Source organism: Aegilops tauschii, chromosome 2, assembly GCF_002575655.3.
Source record: "Aegilops tauschii subsp. strangulata cultivar AL8/78 chromosome 2, Aet v6.0, whole genome shotgun sequence".
NCBI lineage: Eukaryota > Viridiplantae > Streptophyta > Magnoliopsida > Poales > Poaceae > Aegilops > Aegilops tauschii.
In genome coordinates this window covers 26,422,687-26,442,277 of record NC_053036.3, presented here as the reverse complement: position 1 = coordinate 26,442,277, position 19,591 = coordinate 26,422,687, and the positions used below count along the sequence as shown (strand labels likewise).

General features: G+C 49.6%; 1 protein-coding gene across 1 annotated transcript; it reads right to left on the bottom strand.

The window, feature by feature from the left end:
- Positions 1-17,842: 17,842 nt before the first annotated feature.
- Positions 17,843-18,532, bottom strand: LOC109780056 (protein DMP10-like). The gene has a single exon (XM_020338647.2). It carries the CDS (start codon positions 18,530-18,532, stop codon positions 17,843-17,845), a length of 690 nt encoding a protein of 229 aa, XP_020194236.2.
- Positions 18,533-19,591: the final 1,059 nt, after the last annotated feature.

Here is a 19,591-nt window from a genome sequence, read left to right as displayed (position 1 = left end):
GCAGTATCATGGTAAAAAAAGCGACCTCTCACAAAATGAGCCGCTCTTCGACGATGCATCGATATCTAGCTTCTATCTATTCAAGTCACCGGACAAGGAAAAAACCGACGTTCAAGGTCCATATGACCAATTACCAAGTTGGAGAAACAATCCGAAACAAGCATAGTAGCAGCTTCGCCCTCATGGCTGTTAGGAGTGACGACGGTGGGACATGGAACGCTTTTATCATTCTCGCAGTCACAGCAATCTGTGTGCACTGCATGCTGTATTGTATACGTACATATAAATCTTCCATCGGTCTATCCTTGCGCACATAGAATGGTTTTCACTTTTAGTGTACTTTCGTACTAATCTCGGTGTATACTGAAATTATTGACTTTCGGTCAAAATATTTCAGCAACTGGTGTTACACACATGCTCAATTTGTTTTTAAAGGATCTTGTTGGATTTCAGTCAAAATGAATTGAATAATTCGGGTATTTGACCGAAATGAAAACCAAAATGACTGAATATGAGTGAAATTCAGTGTTTGACAAACACTGCAATATTTATGAAGCTGAAATTTAAAACCATGGCACGTAATACAAAATTTCAGTTAACCGTTGGCATAGATGACAATAACCGCACTTTAAGTAATATATGTTTGTTGCTCGTATGTGTTCCCTAAGGTAAATACATCTGGAGAACATGCACTGTTCATTCATAGTGATGTTTGCTGAATACACTGGTGCCGAGGAGACTATGAGAGAGACGTCTACCCCATGTGCATGCATTTGTAAAGGGACGTCTACCCCATGTGCATACAGGTAACCTCGAATCAAATGGATGGAAATACAACTGCGGCTGCTCATAGTATCTGTTGTAGCCGCCGGCGTGTATATATACATTTTTATATATGTATGTACTTACACGCATACATGGACAACTCGGCAACTACTCGACCCTGAGCGAACACCAAATTATACTTACACTGACATGTAGAGTAACCAACTTGAAGAAAAACATTCATCACGGATGCTAGAATAACAGCCGGACATCGATGGTTTTTTATCCTTCGATTCTTGGGTCAGAGGAATCTCTCGCTGCATTGCATGATGTATCGTAGATGTACATGCACTAGTAGAAAAAGAGGCTTCCATACGCCCCCATTAGTCCTCAAAATAATCGAACCGCGACCAAAGGGGTCTTTAGTCGCGGTTCGGGAGGAGACCCGCAACCAACTATCTGGGCCCAGCGCGCTCGGTCGACAGCTGGCGGACGGGAGGGGCTTTAGTCCCGGTTGGCCTGGCCAACCAGGACTAAAGGTCCTCAGGCTGGCCCGAAGGCCTTTAGTCGCGGTTGGCCAGACCAACCGGGACTAAAGGTTAGTCCTTTAGTCGCGGTTGGCCAGACCAACCGGGACTAAAGCGCCCATCAAACTCTACCCCCCCCCCCCCCCCCCACCGCCTTTTCAGTTTTAGAAAAACCAAAAGAAAATGATGGAAATGTCAAAAAAATAAAATAAAATAAGTTTCTCATGTGATATGTGGTCTAGTTGTTGGGAAAATTAACAAATATGAATTTCGACTTTATTTGCAAAATCTCTCTGGAATTTCTTAAAATTGGCATAACTTTTGCATACGAACTCGGATGAAAAAGTTTTTTATATGAAAAATCATCTACTCGAAAAGTTATATCCGAATTTAACTGGGGGAACCCTGTTAAACATTTTCAAAATCCTCAAAAACCTAACAGAAAAAAGATATGGGGCTTTTGAGATCTGGAGAGGCAAAAAAAATCAAAAAATTTAAAATTGTGGTCAAACTGTGGTCAAACAATGGTCAAACTAATTATTCTAGAATATTAGTGTTACTAAATAATTATTTCAGTTTTTCTAAAATTTTAGTCAAATCTGCTCAAAGTGTGGTCAAACAGTGGTCAAACAATGGTCAAACTAATTATTCCAGAAATATTAGTGTTACTAAATAATTAGTGTTTTTTAAAACAATAGTTTCAAACTCAAACAGTGAAATGTGTCACTTCATGCTCAAGCTAAATTTCTGAGGGTTAATAGAATTGACATCCTACTATTGTCAGGAAAACAACAAGTGCAGACTTGGAAACGAGGGAGAATAGAACCCGGAAGTTAAGCGTGCTCACGCTGGAGTAGTGAGAGGATGGGTGACCGTCCGGGAAGTTAGATGATTTGGAATGATGAGGGGTGATTAGAGATTAGAGGTTAAATTGAGCAGTGATGAGGGGTGGTGATTAGAGATTAGAGGTTAAAATAATTCAGAAATTTGAAAATTAAAAAAATTCGCAAAAAAACCAGGTTTAGGGGAGCTAAAACCCTAAACCTGCGGAGGAGGCCTTTAGTCCCGGTTAGCCACGAGAACCGGGACTAATGGACGGGCCTTTAGTCCTGGTTAGCCACGAGAACCGGGACTAAAGCCTTTAGTCGCGGTTCGTAAGAGGCGCGACTAAGGGGGGGGGGTCTTTAGTCGCGCATATTTAGTCCCGGTTGCACAGCCGGGACTAAAGGCCTTTGCGAACCGGGACTAAAAGCCCATTTTCTACCAGTGATGTATATCTTCTATTCATGGTCGCCAGAGCGGGAAAAGAAACATTCTACGGTCCCCACGTGAATGCATGCATGGTCCCACGAATCCAATGGAAATAAAACTGCGGCTGCTAGCTTGTAGCCGCCGACATGTATATATCTATGTACGTGTGTACATGGAAAACTCTGTAAGCAGTGGCGGAGGACGAAACTTTTTTGAGGTGGGGCGAACTCTTAAGCAACAATTTTTTAATGCAAAACCAACATAAATAATACGAACCAATAGAGCACGCCAATATTTTCATATGATCCTAAACAAAATAGCCAAGTACAATGAAAATGCGAACATGTTTTAAATAGAAGAACAACCTGAAACATACCGGTAAGTAAGCTTTAATAGCGTGTAGAAGACCCGGGCAATGGTAGTGCCCTACCCATCTTTTGAAAAGCTTCCTTAATTTTACCAAGATCAAGACTTTTGAATATCCCTCGCAAATACACCATCAAGTCATTATGCCAGCCACCGGACAATGATTTTCATTGCTGAAAGAGCCCTTTCAACTGTTGCCATCGCTACCGATAGTAGCAATGCCAACTCAATGAGGCGATAAACCGTAGGAAGCATGATGTACCTTTCAAATTCAACCATCTTTTTAGCTAGGCTTACAATATCATGATGACATTCTCTAAAATCTTCAATTCTTCTCATACGAATAATGACTAGCTCAAGGTGATCTTGTATATGTTCCACGTCACTTCATTTTGATGAACGGATTGGCCCCTATCATTGCCACTTTCCCGTGTACTTGGATTTGAGCTCCTATGACCACCAACTACCTCAAAATATCTCTTTAAATCTGCAATTCATCACATAAAATGCAACTAATCACTGCCGCATCATTGTATGTCAAACTATTATCTCAAAATGTCAAACCATTATCTCAAAATGACACTAAAATTCAAGAAACCATTATCTTCAAGATGAAGGGTAGGGGGCGCCGCCCGGGCCACCTCCCGGGGAGGTGGCGCATGGGCGGGATCGGGAGGGGGAGGGGGCGGAAAGGGCCGGGGCGCGCGCGCCAGCAGTGGAAACCCTAGCGGGAGGGTGCGGGTCAGGAGAAAACCCACAGTAAACTGGCCAGATTGGGATCGTTCTAAATTTGTTACTTATGACCATGTGCATGACTTGATGACATGTCTTTGTTGCATGAAGCACATGCACTGTTCATTCATAGTGATGTTCGCTGAATACACTGGTGCCGAGGAGACTATTAGAGAGACGTCTACCCCATGTGTATGCATTTGTAAAGGGACATCTACCCCATGTGCATACAGGTAACCTCGAATCAAATGGGAATACAGCCGCTGCTGCTCATAGTGTCTGTTGTAGCCGCCGGCGTGTATATATACATTTATATATATGCACGTACTTACGCGCGTACATGGACAACTCTGCAACTACTGGACCCTAAACGAACGCCAAATTGTACTTACACTGACATATAGAGTAACCAACTTGGAGAAAGACAATCATCACTGATGCTAGAATGACAGCCGGACATCGATGGTTTTTTATCCATCGATTCTTGGGTCAGAGAAATCTCTCGCTGCATTGCATGATGTATCATAGGTGTGCATGTATATCTTCTATTCATGGTCGCCAGAGCGGGGAAAGAAACATTCTACGGTCCCCACGTGAATGCATGCGTGGTCCCATGAATCCAATGAAAATAAAACTGCGGCTACTAGCTCGTTGCCGCCGTCATGTATATACCTATGTCCGTTTGTACATGGACAACTCCGTAAGCACTGGATCTTGAGCAAGGAAAATTTTATACCATGTAAGACATGTTGGAAAACAATCATCACGGCTGCTAGAATGACAGCCGGACATGCATCGATGGTTTTTTATCTTTCTCGGGGTCAAAGGAATCTCACGCTGCATCGCAGGATGTATCGTATACGTAGCGTTTGGATGTATATTTTAAGCCAACTAACTATAACCAACGGTGAGCAGTCTAATTGTACTTTGCAGTCAGCACGTTAAGTTGGCTATGGCTCCGCAAAAAGAAAAAAGCTATGTAGGTCTTCTTTCAGGAAGGTAATGATGTGAAATCAGGTCTGTGGGTTGCCCGGCTGCTGGACGGACAGTTGGGAGACGCCATTGGGGTTGGTCCTTATTGACCACTACAGCCTACGGCGGCAGAAGCAGATTGTAGGGGCTGCCGAGTGGTTCATGTGATAGTCTCTCTTTAGATCCGGTGATTGACTTCGGCAGGGAGATGCGAACTATGGACAATGGTTTGATGCAGAAGAATGATTGTGCAACGACGACGGATAACACCGCTTGTAACTGCTGGGATCGTGCAAAAGAGGTGACCACAACCACGGTTTTGGGTACTGCCCGAGAAAAACGGTTAGCGGCCGGATACCGAGTTTCTCGCTGGCCCACCAGAAAGACGGATCCCGAGCAAAAATATCCGAATTGTTTTAATTTATACGTCCAATGTGCAATAAAATAAAAGAGCATCTCAATGATATCTCCCAATTTAGCTGTGGCTTGGTGGTAACCATGTACTTCCCTCACCGAGACGACGCATGTTTGATTCCCTTCTCTGCACAACCAATTTTATTATTTTCTAAAATATTTATGGGAAAAAGGAAATACAGGGGAAGAGACGAACTGGCGACCTCTTTGGCTAGCCGTGTAGACGTTTCACTGGGATAATATCACTTCTTGGTTCAAAACCAGTTTAAGTGTTATCTATATCAGTCGAAAAGTATTTGAATTAAAAATACAATAATAAATTTCTTCTGAAATATATTCGGTATTTCTTGGTAATCGTGGTAACCGAGAATCTCGTCGCCCCCCCCCCCCCCCCCCCCCCCCCCCGCCACGAGAAAATTCGTCCATTCGGAATCCAAAACCTTGACGACAACACATAAAGATATCAATGGTGGTGCTACTCGAGCACCCGGTTTCGAGCTCTAGGGTGAAAACCTAGGTGAAAGTGCAATTACCACTCAATTATTATTTTGGTGCCGATCACAATACGATTTGGAAGGACTAATGTCAATCGGTTGCTAAGTTAATCTCAGGACATTGGCATGTCTATTGCGTCTAGTGACATCGGTAGCCCCATAGATACAAAAACGGAAAAATATGGTGTTCTTCAATGGCTAAGAAGGTTTTTCGGTTTCTTTTTGTGTCCTAGGAACATCCGCACTATTAAGAGGGGTTGTTTATCAGACTACTGGTGTTTGGCTGTGTGCATCCTAGTTATGCAGAGGCCGGGTGATACTCTTAATGCTTTGTATCACTTTGATGCTACATTTTGAGATAATAAAAGTGCCCTTTATCAAAAAATTAAGAGGGGTTGTTGTGATTTTGGAATTGTGGAACTAAAATCTTTTCCATACACCTTTCTCCCAATCGGTGTTAGGTTTCGCTGGAAGAAGAAGACACCTATTTTTTTCCTTGCTAGTAGTCTGGGTGCCCGGGACTACCATGGTCCGTGTGCCCGGAGGCACTAGAGAGATGGCCGCTAGGTTCGGCCGGGTCCGGGTTCCCGGGGTCCCCAATGCCCGGGTGCCCGGGGTCACACGAAAGTCAAGAGAGAATGAAATGTATAAAGTTGATATAATTAGTTTAGAATGAGTGCACCTCTGTTTCATCAGCAGAGGAGCAGGTAAGCAGTTGCCTGGCTCTGATGGTAGAAAAACAGCGAGGCGTCAGAGCGAGTAGCTCGAAACCCAAGCTGCTGCAGGAAGGCGGCGATGCGCTGGTACAAGGCTCGAGGGGCCGGCTTCAACCCGTACAAGGAGGGGGAGAGCAAGCACACATGAGCAGGCTGAGCCGCATCAACGAGGCCAGTGGGCTACTGACAGAAGACATGCTCCGAGAGATGGCCATGCAGGAACGCGTTCGACACATCCATCTGATGCACCGGCCACGCGTGAGAGACCGCAAGCTGAAGGACTGCGCGAATCGTGCCCGGTTTGACAATCGGAGCAAAAGTGTCGGTGAAGTCGACTCCAGCGCGCTGACGGAATCCGCGCACCACCAAACGAGTTTTGTAACGCTCAAGGACCCGTCGGGACGAGTCTTATGGTGGAAGACCCACTTGCCGGTGATGACGTTGGCATGGGGGGGTCGCGGGTCTAGCTGCCAGGTGCGGTTACGCAACAGCGCGTCGAACTCCTCCCGCATCGAGCGAGCCAATGCGGGTCGTGAAGCGTGGCTCGAGCTGACGACGGGAGAGGCGACGGTGCGGATGTCGAGGTAGAGAGGAGGTACTCGTCCGCGGAGTAATGCGTGCTTTGGCACTGGATGGCAGCGCGAGCACGGGTGACCATGCGGGCCGGTGGTGCTGACGGGGCCAGCGCGGCCGGCGGTGCCGGCGACGGAGGAAGAGCCGAGGGCGAGGCTGAAGAAGAGGCCGTCGGGATCACCGTCAAGGTCGTCGAGGAGCCGAGGTCAGGCGCATGAGATGCGCTCGCTGACGGGGCTGCAGACTCAATGGAGTTGGAGGCGCCGTGGCTGCCAGTGACGAGGCGTCCGGCCCGGCCAAAGAGCCTGGCGCGGCAGGCGAAGGCGGCGGGTCCGACGCCGCTGACCCTGTATGATCCGCAGGGCGGGACAAAGAGGAGGCCCCGGTTGAGGGCCCAGGCGCGGCAGGGGCTCCGAAGACGGGAGGGGGCCCGGGCGCGGCAAGGACCCCGAAGCCAGGAGGGCGTCCGAGCGCGGCAGGGGGCCCGAAGCCGGGAGGAGGAACGAGCGCGCGGGAGCGGCCACCACAAGCAGTGCCGGCGGGCGCAAGCGGTGATGGTGAATCGTGCGCGGCGGTACCTGGTGAAAAGGAAAAGTCCTCTCGTCAAAGTAAACATGCCGTGAAGTGAAAACTCGGTGGGAAACTTGATCGTAACAACGGTAGCCCTTGGTGTTTGGTGGGTATGCGAGAAAGATGCATGCCATGGAGCGAGGTGCGAGTTTGTGAGGGGTGGTGGAGGCGATGCTAGGTTAACATAGACACCCAAACACACGAAGATCATCATAGGAGGGGGCGGTACCGAAGAGCCGGTGGTGTGGTGCAAAATTCCCACGAGCATGACACGGACGAATGTTGAGAAGGAGAGAGGCGGTGGCTAGGGCGTCCGGACAAAACCGGGGCGGGACGTTAGGAGCATGGAACAGAAGGGTGCGCACACAATCATTGAGTGTGCGGAGAATCCGTTCGGTGCGACCATTTTGTTGGGAAGTATACGGGCATGTGAGACGAAGAATCGTGCCATGTGTGGCAAGAAGGGTGCGAACCCCGACGTTGCTTCCCATTGTCTGTCTGCAACGCATGAATGGGACGCCCAAACTGCATGGCAACATAGGAGTAAAAAGTGGTGAGAACGGATAGTGCATCGGATTTTCTCCGCAACGGGAAGGTCCACACATAATGCGAAAAAATCATCAAGTATGACAAGATAGTATAAAAAACTCGTATTACTGGCAACAGGAGATGTCCATAAGTCGCTATGAATCAACTCAAATGGATACGACTGTCGGTGTCAAAACCGGCGGATCTCGGGTAGGTGGTCCTGAATCGTGCATCTAGGGTCGATGGTAACAGGAGACGGGTTACATGATGTTTACCCAGGTTCGGGCCCTCTCTATGGAGGTAATACCCTACTTCCTGCTTGATTGATCTTGATGAATATGAGTGTTACAAGATTTGATTTACCACAAGATCGTAATGGCTAAACCCTAGAAGTCTAGCCTGTATGACTATGGTAATGAGTCTATCCTTTCCAGACTAACCCCTCCGGTTTATATAGACACCGGGGGATCTAGTGTTACATAGGATCGGTTACATAAGAAGGAATCTTCATAGTTCGTCGCCAAGCTTGCCTTCCACGCCAAGGAGAGTCCAATCCAGACACGGGTGTAGTCTTCGGCCCTCATGTCTTCACAGCCCATCTGTCCGGCCCTATTGATAATAGGCCGGACGCCCGAGGGCCCCTTAGTCCAAGACTCCCTCAGTAGCCCCTGAACCTGGCTTCAATGACGAGGAGTCCGGCGCGCAGATTGTCTTCGGCATTGCACGGCGGGTTCCCTTTATTCCGAACTTCAAGATAGTCTTCGGACGCGATAATAGTATCCGGACCTGTAACATGTACCACATACAACCGCCGAGAGAATATAATACTCGTACGAGTCCAACACGCTGACAACTTTTTACAACATGACATTACGTCAGCCCGGTCATAATTTCGGACCGTTTTTCGTCTGCCGCTCCATGTTTCGAGACGTGGTTGCTATCGGCACGTCTTGTCAAAGCAGAGATCGTGTCCCCTTATCGCGGGATTCTCATCAATGCGGGCATGGGTAACCCAACCGTGCTGTTTATACAGCCCTTGGGAATAGGCGAATTCTAAGGCGAGTGGGGAGGCGCTCAATATTTACTACCTTTATAAAGGGATAAGGACTCCCTCTTCCCCTCCCACGCATTCTCTCCATCTCCGCCCTTCCAATCTCGAGCTCCAGCGCCCAAGTTTTCATGTCCTTTCCACTCGAGCTAGCACTCGACCATGTCCGGATCCGGAGGTCAGGGCAAGTGGATGGTCTACTCTGTCAAGGAGGAGGACAGTACTGAGCTCCGAGCAGCCAGATACTTGGCGAAGGAAATCGCCCACCGTCTGCCGGCCGAGGGACAAGTCGTCCCCACGCCGGAGCCCAACGAGAGGGTGGTTTTCATCCCTCATTTCTTCTGCGGAATTGAATTCCCACTCCACCCTTTCGTCCGCGGGCGGATGTATTATTACGGGATAGATTTCCACGATCTGTCCCCGAATTCAGTCCTCAACATCTCGGCGTTTATCGTCGTGTGTGAGGCCTTCCTCCGCATCCAACCCCACTTCGGGCTATGGCTCAAAGTCTTCAACGTGAAGCTGAAGGTGGTGGATGGCCAGCACGCGGAGTGCGGAGGAACCATCGTGAGTAAGTTATCCAATGTCTCCTGGCCCAAAGGCACTTTTGTGGACAAAGTAAAGGAATGGCAGAAACAGTGGTTCTACATCACAGAACCCCGCGGCACCACCTGGGCCGCAGCTGCCGAATTCCGCTCCGGCGCTCCCATGCGAGTCACCTCCTGGGTCGAGAAGAGTCCGGACTGGTTTTCACCTGACGAGCTGATAACGCTGCAGACGCGCATTCAAAGCATGGTGACCAAGAACGTCAAGCTTGTTGACGTAATCCAGGTGATGCTAGTTCGCCGGATTCTCCCGTGCCAGCGCCGAAGCCGCCCTCTGTGGGAGTTCAATCCGAAGAAGCACCAGACCCTGGTGAGGCTCTTCGAGACTACTCACGAAGGTGGCTGGAAGTTGCTCTTTAAGGGCAACGAGAAACCGCCGGCCACAGATTTGGACCGCTGGCACGATATTAAACACCTCGCCAGCGAGGTATGTTGTGTTTAACGTATCCCCCACTCGTTTGTTTCAAGGATAGTGTCTGAGCTTTTAGCATTTTCTTTCTCAGGATTGGATGGAGAGGGCGAAGCGGATCCAGTGTCCGGCTCCGCTGCCTGAAGAACCGGTCATCCCGCATCTGGCGAAGATGCTGGTGTTGGCACCATACAAGGCGTCGGAGAAGAAAGCCAAGAAGAAGGCCAAGGGGGCCAAAAGAGGCCCCCGCCGCAAGGGTACTTCGGACGTGACGTCTGGAGACGAAGAGAACCATTCCCCCGTTCCTGAGGAGGAGGACGACGAGGAAGAGGAGAAGGAGGAGGAGAACAACCCTCCCCCTGAGGAGGGAAAGAAGAAGAAGAGGGCGGCTTCCACGCATCTGGAGGCGGAAACGCCCAAGAAGGGGAAGGGCGCCCCAGCGGTCAATACCACGTGGGACGTTCATAGCAGTCCGGAACGACGCCCCCGCACTAAGCCCCAGGCCGCATCGTAAGTGTCATGACTCGTACGTGCCTGTATATTCGGCCTTTTCTCTTTATCATCTTGAAATGGTTAACTGTATTATTACAGTCCGGCCCGTGATCACATCCAGCGATCCTTATCTGGAGGTTTGTTGGATCCGGCGGAAATGGCCCCAGCATGTCGCCGCCGCCCGCTTATTCCCCCGGGGCCAGGGACGACACCGAAGTGTTGTCCCGGAGGACCGCTCCGAGCTGGGGAGGAGCCCAGGACACTGTCCGGGAGGCGCCACAAGGCGAGACCTCCGTTGCCAGACACATGGGGGAGCAGATCCCCATGGAGACTGGCGAAGAGGGTCGTATTCAGTTCGGCCCTCAGCAGAATACGATTCCGGAGACCCATATGGCTCCAGAATCGGGCGAGCAGCCCCCTTCGAAGGAGAGGGGTGCACCGATTCCACCGGTGGCCCCTGTCCAGCCAGGGGCACCAGATGACCTAATGGAGGCGCTACGAGGCGCCTCCATTGTGGACGAGCACCGTGTCCTTATGGGTGCGGTGATCGAGAAGGTTCAGTCCGCCAAGAGTGGACTGAACGAGGCCTGCAACAGTCTGTTGACAGGTTTTGAGGTAAGTGACGTAGAATGAGAAAAAACCCCATTTAGACAGTAGCCCCTGAGAAACTTTCCGGTGTTCGGCAAGAAGAACCGGACAGAGGATCGAGGCTTTGTTGCAGGAGACTAACGGAATATTTATGAATAAGCAGGCGTCGCTGTTGGCCGTGACCACGCATGCTGCCGAAGTCTCTGAACTGAAGCAGAGGCCAGAGCAGACCAAGAACGAGCTTGGTGAGGTGAAGATTCGGCTCCAGGAGATGCAAGGTGAGTGACGACTTGCTGTGTATTCGGAAAGAATAAGCGGTGTATATTGACCGTTGTGTCGTAATATGTGTAGGAGCCGTGACCGAGGTCGAGGCCCTGAAAAAGGCCCTGGGCGAAGCCGAGGGGAAGGCTGTCCAGCAGCAAGCCGCCCGTAAGAAGCTCAAGGCTCGGGTCAACGAGGTCCAGCAGGAGCTCCAGGACGCGGTGAAAAAGTGCGAAGCCTTGGAGCACGAGGCGTCAGTTCGAGAGACCGAACTTACCAAGGCTCGCCAGAGCGTGGAGGCCGCACGGAAGGAGCCCCAGGATGCTCCAGTAAATTCAGGAGGCCAAGAAGATCGCCGCGGGTAAGGCATTTAACATGCAAAGCAAGTATGCGGAGAGGAAGTACCTTTTACTAACACGGATTCGGAGTTGCCCAGGTGCTTTTGTGAGTCTACCACGCAGCATGCCCGACACCGCGGAGTTCTTCCGGGCCAAAGAAGGGAACTCTACGGAGAAGCTGTTCTGGTCGCAGTATGCTGCGCCAGAACATCCGGTGCCCTTTGCCGATCAGCTGAAGCAGCTGGTCGAGCTGCACAGGGTGGCCGAACTGGCCATGAAGGATTTAATAATCCGGATGTGGCCAGCCGAAGCTATACCCAGTAGTTATTTTGGCCTCGTGAAGCAGGTGGTGGAGGCCTGTCCGCGGCTAGACATCGTCAAGCGATCAGTCTGCATCGAAGGTGCATGCATGGCCATCGCCCGTTGCAAGATGTGGTGGGCGAAGATGGACGCCGTTGAGGTGGCCAAGGGGCCGCCAGAGGGCAAGGAGCACCGGACACCCGAGCGATATTTTGCGGATGTCCTAGAGGGGTGTCGACTTGCAGCAGCGCAGTGCGGGAAGGACGTTATTTTCGAATGAATACATTCGTATTGTCTTTGCTTTGTATGATTGAAACAAAGTCGGTTTGTAATATAATTTTGTTATGTTATGATTGTTTCCTCCTGTGCGGCCGTGGTGTATGGAATTTGAGGGTTGGCCAGTCGTCGGCTTCTGCCCTCACGTAGGTAGTACAGAGGTGTTCGGGATGAAATCTAAACAATCTTGATCCAATTATATGGTCCTTGAAGGAGTTGTTTAGCGCAACGAACCAGGCAATCAGACTATGGGGTTTAAACGCCCTCACTTAGCCATAAAAGTTTTATAATAAAACATGGGCGCAACCCCTGGTATACGAACCAGGGTTCTATCAGCGTCTTATCGGGAAGTACCGATCCTTCGCATAATGCGGAAGAAATCTCCAGCGATTTGTAACCCTCGAACAGCTGACCGGCTCTCGCCGCATCATGACAATCAGTTTTCGGCTTTCTCTACCGAGGTGCTCATCCGGTTTAGACCAGGGCACAATTGCAGTAGTTCTCCCTTTACTACCCTAGCCGATGTAGCGGAACATAGGGTAGCAAGCACAGGAGCCGGGCAACCCAACTATTGACCAAAGAAATGATTCGGAGCCAATGCATATAATGCTAAATTCGGGGTGCCGAACTTTTCTATAAGAAGTGTTCGGACTTTGTTGCCGTGTTATGGGGTGATGAGGAGCCCCTGGCAAATATGAAACGTACCAGAGTGTACGGGTGCTAGAAAGTAAGTAATTAAAGGAAAACAGAAGGAGAACAGAGATAGTATCGGGGGCCCTTGAACTTGGACCATGAACTGTTTCCGTTTTAGTTGGATTAATGCGTCAAAGCACATTGATACAGAATAGTGCAATAAGCAAACGGCTATTTGACATGCCCCAACCAAAGGCGAGCTGCGTGTGGGTCCTGAAAACGGGTAGAGTAATCGTCGAATTGACCTCTAGAGTTTCCCCTGTACGCCTGTGCTCCGTGTCAATCCGGTGTATTTATCCGTTGACAGGACCAGTAATCAGGCCGTCGAAGGAGGCCCGCATAAAAGAAACCTGAAAAAGGGGTAAAGGAAATAGTAAAGTTATATGTGTGTCCGGGATCGGTCTAGCCGAACTGTAGATCCCAGGCTAGCTTGTGCCTCCGTCCATGCCCATGGAATTTTGAGTGCGTAATTATGTACGCGTGGTACGAATGCCACTACCTCATTGGGACTGGGACGGAGGACGAATTGCTAATCGAGCTCTTGACGAGCCGCGCTGTCCTGTTGCAGTGTAGTCCGGACCCTCTTAATGGTGTCCACAGGCTCAGCAGCCGGATTATGGTGCTGCTTGAGGAGGCCGCTCTCTACCCCTTCTGCCAGGGCGGCGGTGTGCTCTTCTGTACGGAGGGAGCGTTCCATGTTTCCATTGACTGTTATAACGCCGCGTGGACCTGGCATCTTGAGCTTGAGATAAGCATAATGCGGTACCGTGTTGAATCTTGCAAACGCGGTTCGTCCGAGCAGTGCGTGGTAGCCGCTGCGGAAGGGGACGATATCGAAGATTAGCTCTTCGCTTCGGAAGTTGTCCGGAGAACCGAAGACCACTTCCAGTGTGATTGAGCCTGTACAGCAGGCCTCTACGCCTGGTATGTCTCCTTTAAAGGTAGTCTTTGTGGGTTCGATTCGGGAGGGATTAATGCCCATTTTACGTACTGTATCCTGATAGAGCAGGTTGAGGCTGCTACCACCGTCCATTAGGACTCGTGTCAGGTGAAATCCGTCGATGATTGGGTCAAGGACCAATGCGGCCGAACCGCCATGACGGATACTAGTTGGATGATCTCAACGATCGAAGGTGATCGGGAATAATGACCATGGATTGTATTTTGGGCGACTGGCTCTACTGCATAGACGTCCCTGAGTGTGCGCTTGCGCTCCCTTTTGGGGATGTGTGTAGCATATATCATGTTCACCCTTTTGACATGAGAGGGAAATTTCTTCTGCCCCCCGGTGTTCGGCTGCCGGGGCTCTTCGTCTTCATCCTCACTTTGTGATCCCTTTTCCTTATTCTCGGCATTTAACTTGCCAGCCTATTTAAAAACCCAACAATCCCTGTTGGTATGATTGGCTTGTTTGTCTGGGGTGCCATGTATCTGGCACGGACGGTCGAGTATGCGGTCCAAGCTGGATGGTCCCTCGCTGTTCCTTTTGTAGGGCTTCTTCCGCTAGCCGGACTTGGAGCCACTGAATCCGGCGTGAACCGTAGTGTCATCGGTGTTATCGCCATTGCTTTGGCGTTTGTGTATATTGCGCCGGAGCTTGCTGCTGTTTTTGGCCTCGGAGGAGCCTGCCTCGCTGGTTGTGTTTTTACTACGAGCCAGCCAACTGTCCTCACCCGCGCAAAAGCGGGTCATGAGTGTCGTAAGGGCTGCCATAGACTTCGGCTTTTCTAGGCTGAGGTGGCGTGCGAGCCATTCGTCGCGGATGCTGTGTTTAAAGGCCGTTAGGGCTTCGGCGTCCGGACAGTCAACAATCTGGTTCTTTTTGGTTAGGAACCTGGTCCAAAATGTTCTAGCGGACTCTCATGGCTGTTGAACTATGTGACTTAAGTCATCGGCATGAGGTGGCCGGACGTAAGTGCCTTGGAAGTTTTCAAGAAAAGCCTCTTCCAAGTCCTCCCAGCTGCCGATGGAATTTTCAGGCAGGCTGTTTAACCAGTGTCGAGTTGGTCCTTTGAGCTTTAGTGGGAGGTATTTGATGGCGTGCAGGTCGTCTCCACGAGCCATATGGATGTGGAGAATAAAGTCCTCAATCCATACTGCGGGATCGGTTGTATCGTCGCATGATTCAATATTGACGGGCTTGAACCCCTCGGGGAATTCATGATCCATTACTTCATCTGTGAAGCAAAGAGGGTGTGCGGCACCTCTATATCGGGCTACATCACGGCGTAGCTCTGATGGAGTCCGTCTGGGGCATTCGGCCCGGGCGTGGTTAGGTTTATCAGGTCCGAATAAGTAGCCGTCGTCGTGTCTCGGGGCACACCCTCGCGATCCGTAGATCGATCTTGTGTGTCCTGCTCTACTATCCAGGGTCTGCCGGAGGTCGTATGTGTGACCCCGAATTGTTCCGTCTCTATTTTTACAGGGTGGTGGGGCAGGCTGCAACTCGGCCTGAGTTGCCGTTTTATCCCGACCGCGGGGTGGTCGGTCCGCCGCACTGTCTCGACCACGTGGCGGTCGTTCTGCATTACGCGAGGGAGATATGTGCTCCGACGCCTCCTCATCGAACTGAGGTAATAGTCTGCGTTTCGGGTAGCTCTTGGCTGGGCGCTTGAGGCCGTATTCTTTGGCTGTCAGGACATCAGTCCATCTGTCGATGAGCACATCTTGTTCAGCTTGAAGCTGCTGTTGTTTCTTTTTCAGGCTCCTTGCAGTGGCTATGAGCTGAAGCTTAAAGCGCTCCTACTCCAGAGGATCTCAGGCACGATGAAGTCTTCGTTGCCGAGCCTCGTCTCCTCCTCGGAGGGCGGACGGTAACTATCGTCCTCCGAGTCTTCTTCTATGGCATGTTCATCAGGGATGACATGCCCTGATTCCCGATTGTCTTGTTCGACAGTTTGTTCATCGGGTTCTTCTGTGTCTTCGGCACCATCCGGAGTGTTGTCGTCTCATGTGCCAGTGTTGCTATCCCTGCTGCGGCGGGACTTAGAGCGGCGCCGCTGACGCCGGCTTTTGGTTGTGTTTTAGGAGGGTCCTCTTTTGCCGGGCTTTCCTTGTCGCCGCCGCTATTATTTTTCGGCGTATCTACCATGTAGACGTCATATGAGGAAGTGGACGTCCATCGTCCAGTGAACGGCGGTTCCTGGCCTTGCTCCTTGTCGGCATCGTCGTCCATACCGTTGATGTCTTCGGAGCCATAATCAAGCTCGTCGGTTAAGTCTTCGATAGTGGCTATGAAGTGGGTGGCGGGTGGGAAGCTAAATTCTCCATCCTCAGCCCCTAGTTCTAACCGGACATAGTTCGGCTGTGAGTCCCTCTCCAAGGACAAGTTTTTTAAAGAGGTTAGCGCATCACCAAAAGGTGAATGCTGGAAGATGTCTGCGGCGCTGAATTCGAAAATCGATAACCGACATGAACGTGGGTAATGGGGGCAAGGCCCCACACCCCTGGTCAAGGCGCACCAAGATCCCCCCTTAGAAGGAATAAGATCATATCCCGAAGGGATAAGATCAAGATCCCTAAAAAAGGGGGGATAACAATCGGTGGGGAAGGGAAATGATGGGATTTCTTTCCCCCACCTTTGCCAACGCCCCAATGGACTTGGAGGGCAAGAAACCAGCCCGCTCCACCCCCTATATATAGTGGGGAGGCGCATGGGAGCCGCAGCCCTTCCGCTGGCGCAGCCCTCTCCCTCCCCAACACCTCCGTAGTAGTAGTAGTGCTTGGCGAAGCCCTGCCGGAGAACTGCAAGCTCCACCACCACGCCGTCGTGCTGCCGGAGCTCTCCCTCAATTTCCCCTCTCCCCTTGCTGGATCAAGAAGGAGGAGACGTCACCGGGCTGTACGTGTGTTGAACGCGGAGGCGCCGTTGTTCGGCGCTTAGATCGGAATCAACCGCGATCTGAATCGCTGCGAGTACGACTCCTTCATCCGCGTTCTTGTAACGCTTCCGCATCGCGATCTTCAAGGGTATGAAGACGCACTCCCCTCTCTCTCGTTGCTAGTCTCTCCATAGATTGATCTTGATGATGCGTAGAAATTTTTTAATTTCTGCAACGGTCCCCAACACATATGTACTAGAAATACACATATTGAATTTTGTTGTTTTACACGAGCGAAACATGTATTTGCATATACAATTATTATTTTTGTGTAGTTATCCATACTTAGTTGTTTGTCCCAATTAATTTAAATACTTATCATAATTCGTTTATACAGTTACGTAATAATTGTAAAATGAAGTGGGGGTATGACAAAGAGGGGTAAGAAAGAGGTGTTGTGTCGCAAAATAGGAGAGAACTCTTGAGGCAAACTGGATTTAGTTCATGACATTTTTGTAAAATAACAACATCTATCTTGAAGCAAACAAAGTGAATGGATGGCTGTGATTGTCCTAGGAGGTTGGGATGCTTACTACGTACTTGTACAATTGATTTCTTTTGGCAGAAAAACTCTTTGTTTATAGGAAATTATAACATACAATATATATATATGGAAAACTTCATGTGTTTCTCTGGTGATATGATATACAGTCAAGCAACATGTATTACACATTCCATTATTTTCAATTAATTCTTTTTTTTTGAACTGGTCTACTCCCGTTTTCACTACTATGACATAATAGAACTAAATTGTCTGATTACAGCAAACAAAATACTGGAAGTTGAACACTCAGGATGATACCTGAAGAGAATAGTGAATTCATGCAATATTAAGAAACCAACATCGTGTATGTCTGCAATCGACACACACACACACTATGGAGCGAAAAAGTTGATAGCAAACCCTACCCGAACAAAAACAAACAATAGAAACATCTACCCCATCATATTACATGGCAGCATAATATTTATGAACACTTAGTCTAACATGGGTGGCAACTATGTACGCTTTCACTGATCTTTTGTTCTTCTAATTCCTGGTATCAAACTTTGTTCAAGGGATGGACGACCTTCTGGCGAGGAGTCGTGTCATTGAATCCGATGCCCTTCCTTTTGGTGGGGAAGATGATGAACACAAAGCTGGACAGAAACGCCATTCCCAGTGGCAGGTTCTTGAGAAGCTGCTGTGTGTTCCTGCTGCCATCCGGGAAGAAGCAGTTTTGCAGCCCCACATCGCTGAATGCCATTATGAGGAAAACCACCGCCGTGAAGAAGGCATGCATGAAGTCCAGCGGCTGAAGGCAGAGCCTCCGGAATTGGTCGAGATCATTCCACTCCTGCTTCTCCTCCTCGCTGGAGAAGTTGAACACGTTGAAGCCACGCAATGTGGCGAAGCCGTAATATAGCTTTCCGTCGCGGCGACCCACGACGCTGTCGGTGAAGGAGAAGAAGAGGCAGGCGGAGGCGAGGACAGCAACCAGCGCCGTGGTGAGCCACTGGTTGGAGGTCTCGCACTTGCCGTAGTTGGTGAAGGACGGGGCCAACGCCTGGTAAGTCAGCACCGTGCCCGTGGGCAGGAGCTGCGCAAGGTTCGCGACGCTCGACATGACCTTGTTCATGGTAGGCATTGGCGTTGCCGTGCCGGCAGCTCCTATCTCACTGTCATCGTTGTTGATTGATGGAATTATCTGGTTCGCCGTGGATGACCCAGAAGAAGGAGAAGAAGATGCCATTGTAAGTACGTACTGTGCTTGATTAGGGGGTGCTCGTGTCCTAAGGAATGTTCAACTTGCAGTTATATAGGCAAATTAATCCGATGCGGACGATTCCGAAGTCCAGTGTCCAAGCTAGGTACACATGCATGTATACCTTGGTTTGAACCACTGAACAAAAAATAGTGCACACTCGCTAAATAAATTAATATACACTGTCTGCTAATTGCACACTAGCATATGCTAATAACCTATTTTAAGAGTGGCAGTATTTTTTCATTGGTTTGAACACTTTTTTTGGGTACGGATGATTGGTTTGAACTCTCTACTTAGGTGTGTTTAAAAGTTGGTGTAAATTGTAATTAATTATAACCATGACTAATTATGCTATTCAAGTCTTGTTCCGGAAAGGTCAGGAAAGAGAACTAGATAAGCATCAATCGCCTTGTGTATAATTGTGTATAAGTATGTACTCCCTCAATCCTAAAATGTAAGAGATATTTTGACAATACATTTTGGGACGGAGTGAGTAATTTTTAACTCACTTGAATTTCCCAGATGTCTCTCCTGGCTGGTTGAATTCTCGTGGGCATTTCTGAAGTGATAAAGCTGAACCTTGCACGCAAGCATGACAATAGTTACTTGTGTGCTTGCACGAAAAAGAAATGGGAGCCACTTGGGAAGGACAATGATTTTTTTCTACCACGTCCACTATAAAGTGCACGTTGACCAAGCATTGAGATTCGTGCGTTCAGAATCTTCGTACTATGTTAGTTGGGAGAACCTGAGGCTTCTCAGAGCTCAGCCACTCTCGGCCGTTGGATAGATTGTTTGATGCGTTTAGGACCGTAGGATCTCGCTCCTGGAAGCCCTCGTCCGTCGGATCGAGAGGAGCTACTGCTACAATGAATAGTATTAGAACTGGGACGCCATCGCCTGTAATTCCCAGAGCCCGCCGATGGCATTTTCGTCACTTCACGTGGTTGGAAAAGTCCCCAATAGCATCCAGACCGAGCACCGGGTCATTGCCCTCCACTTCCCGCCTGGTCTCCTCTCTACCCACCTCCTCCCACGAAACCC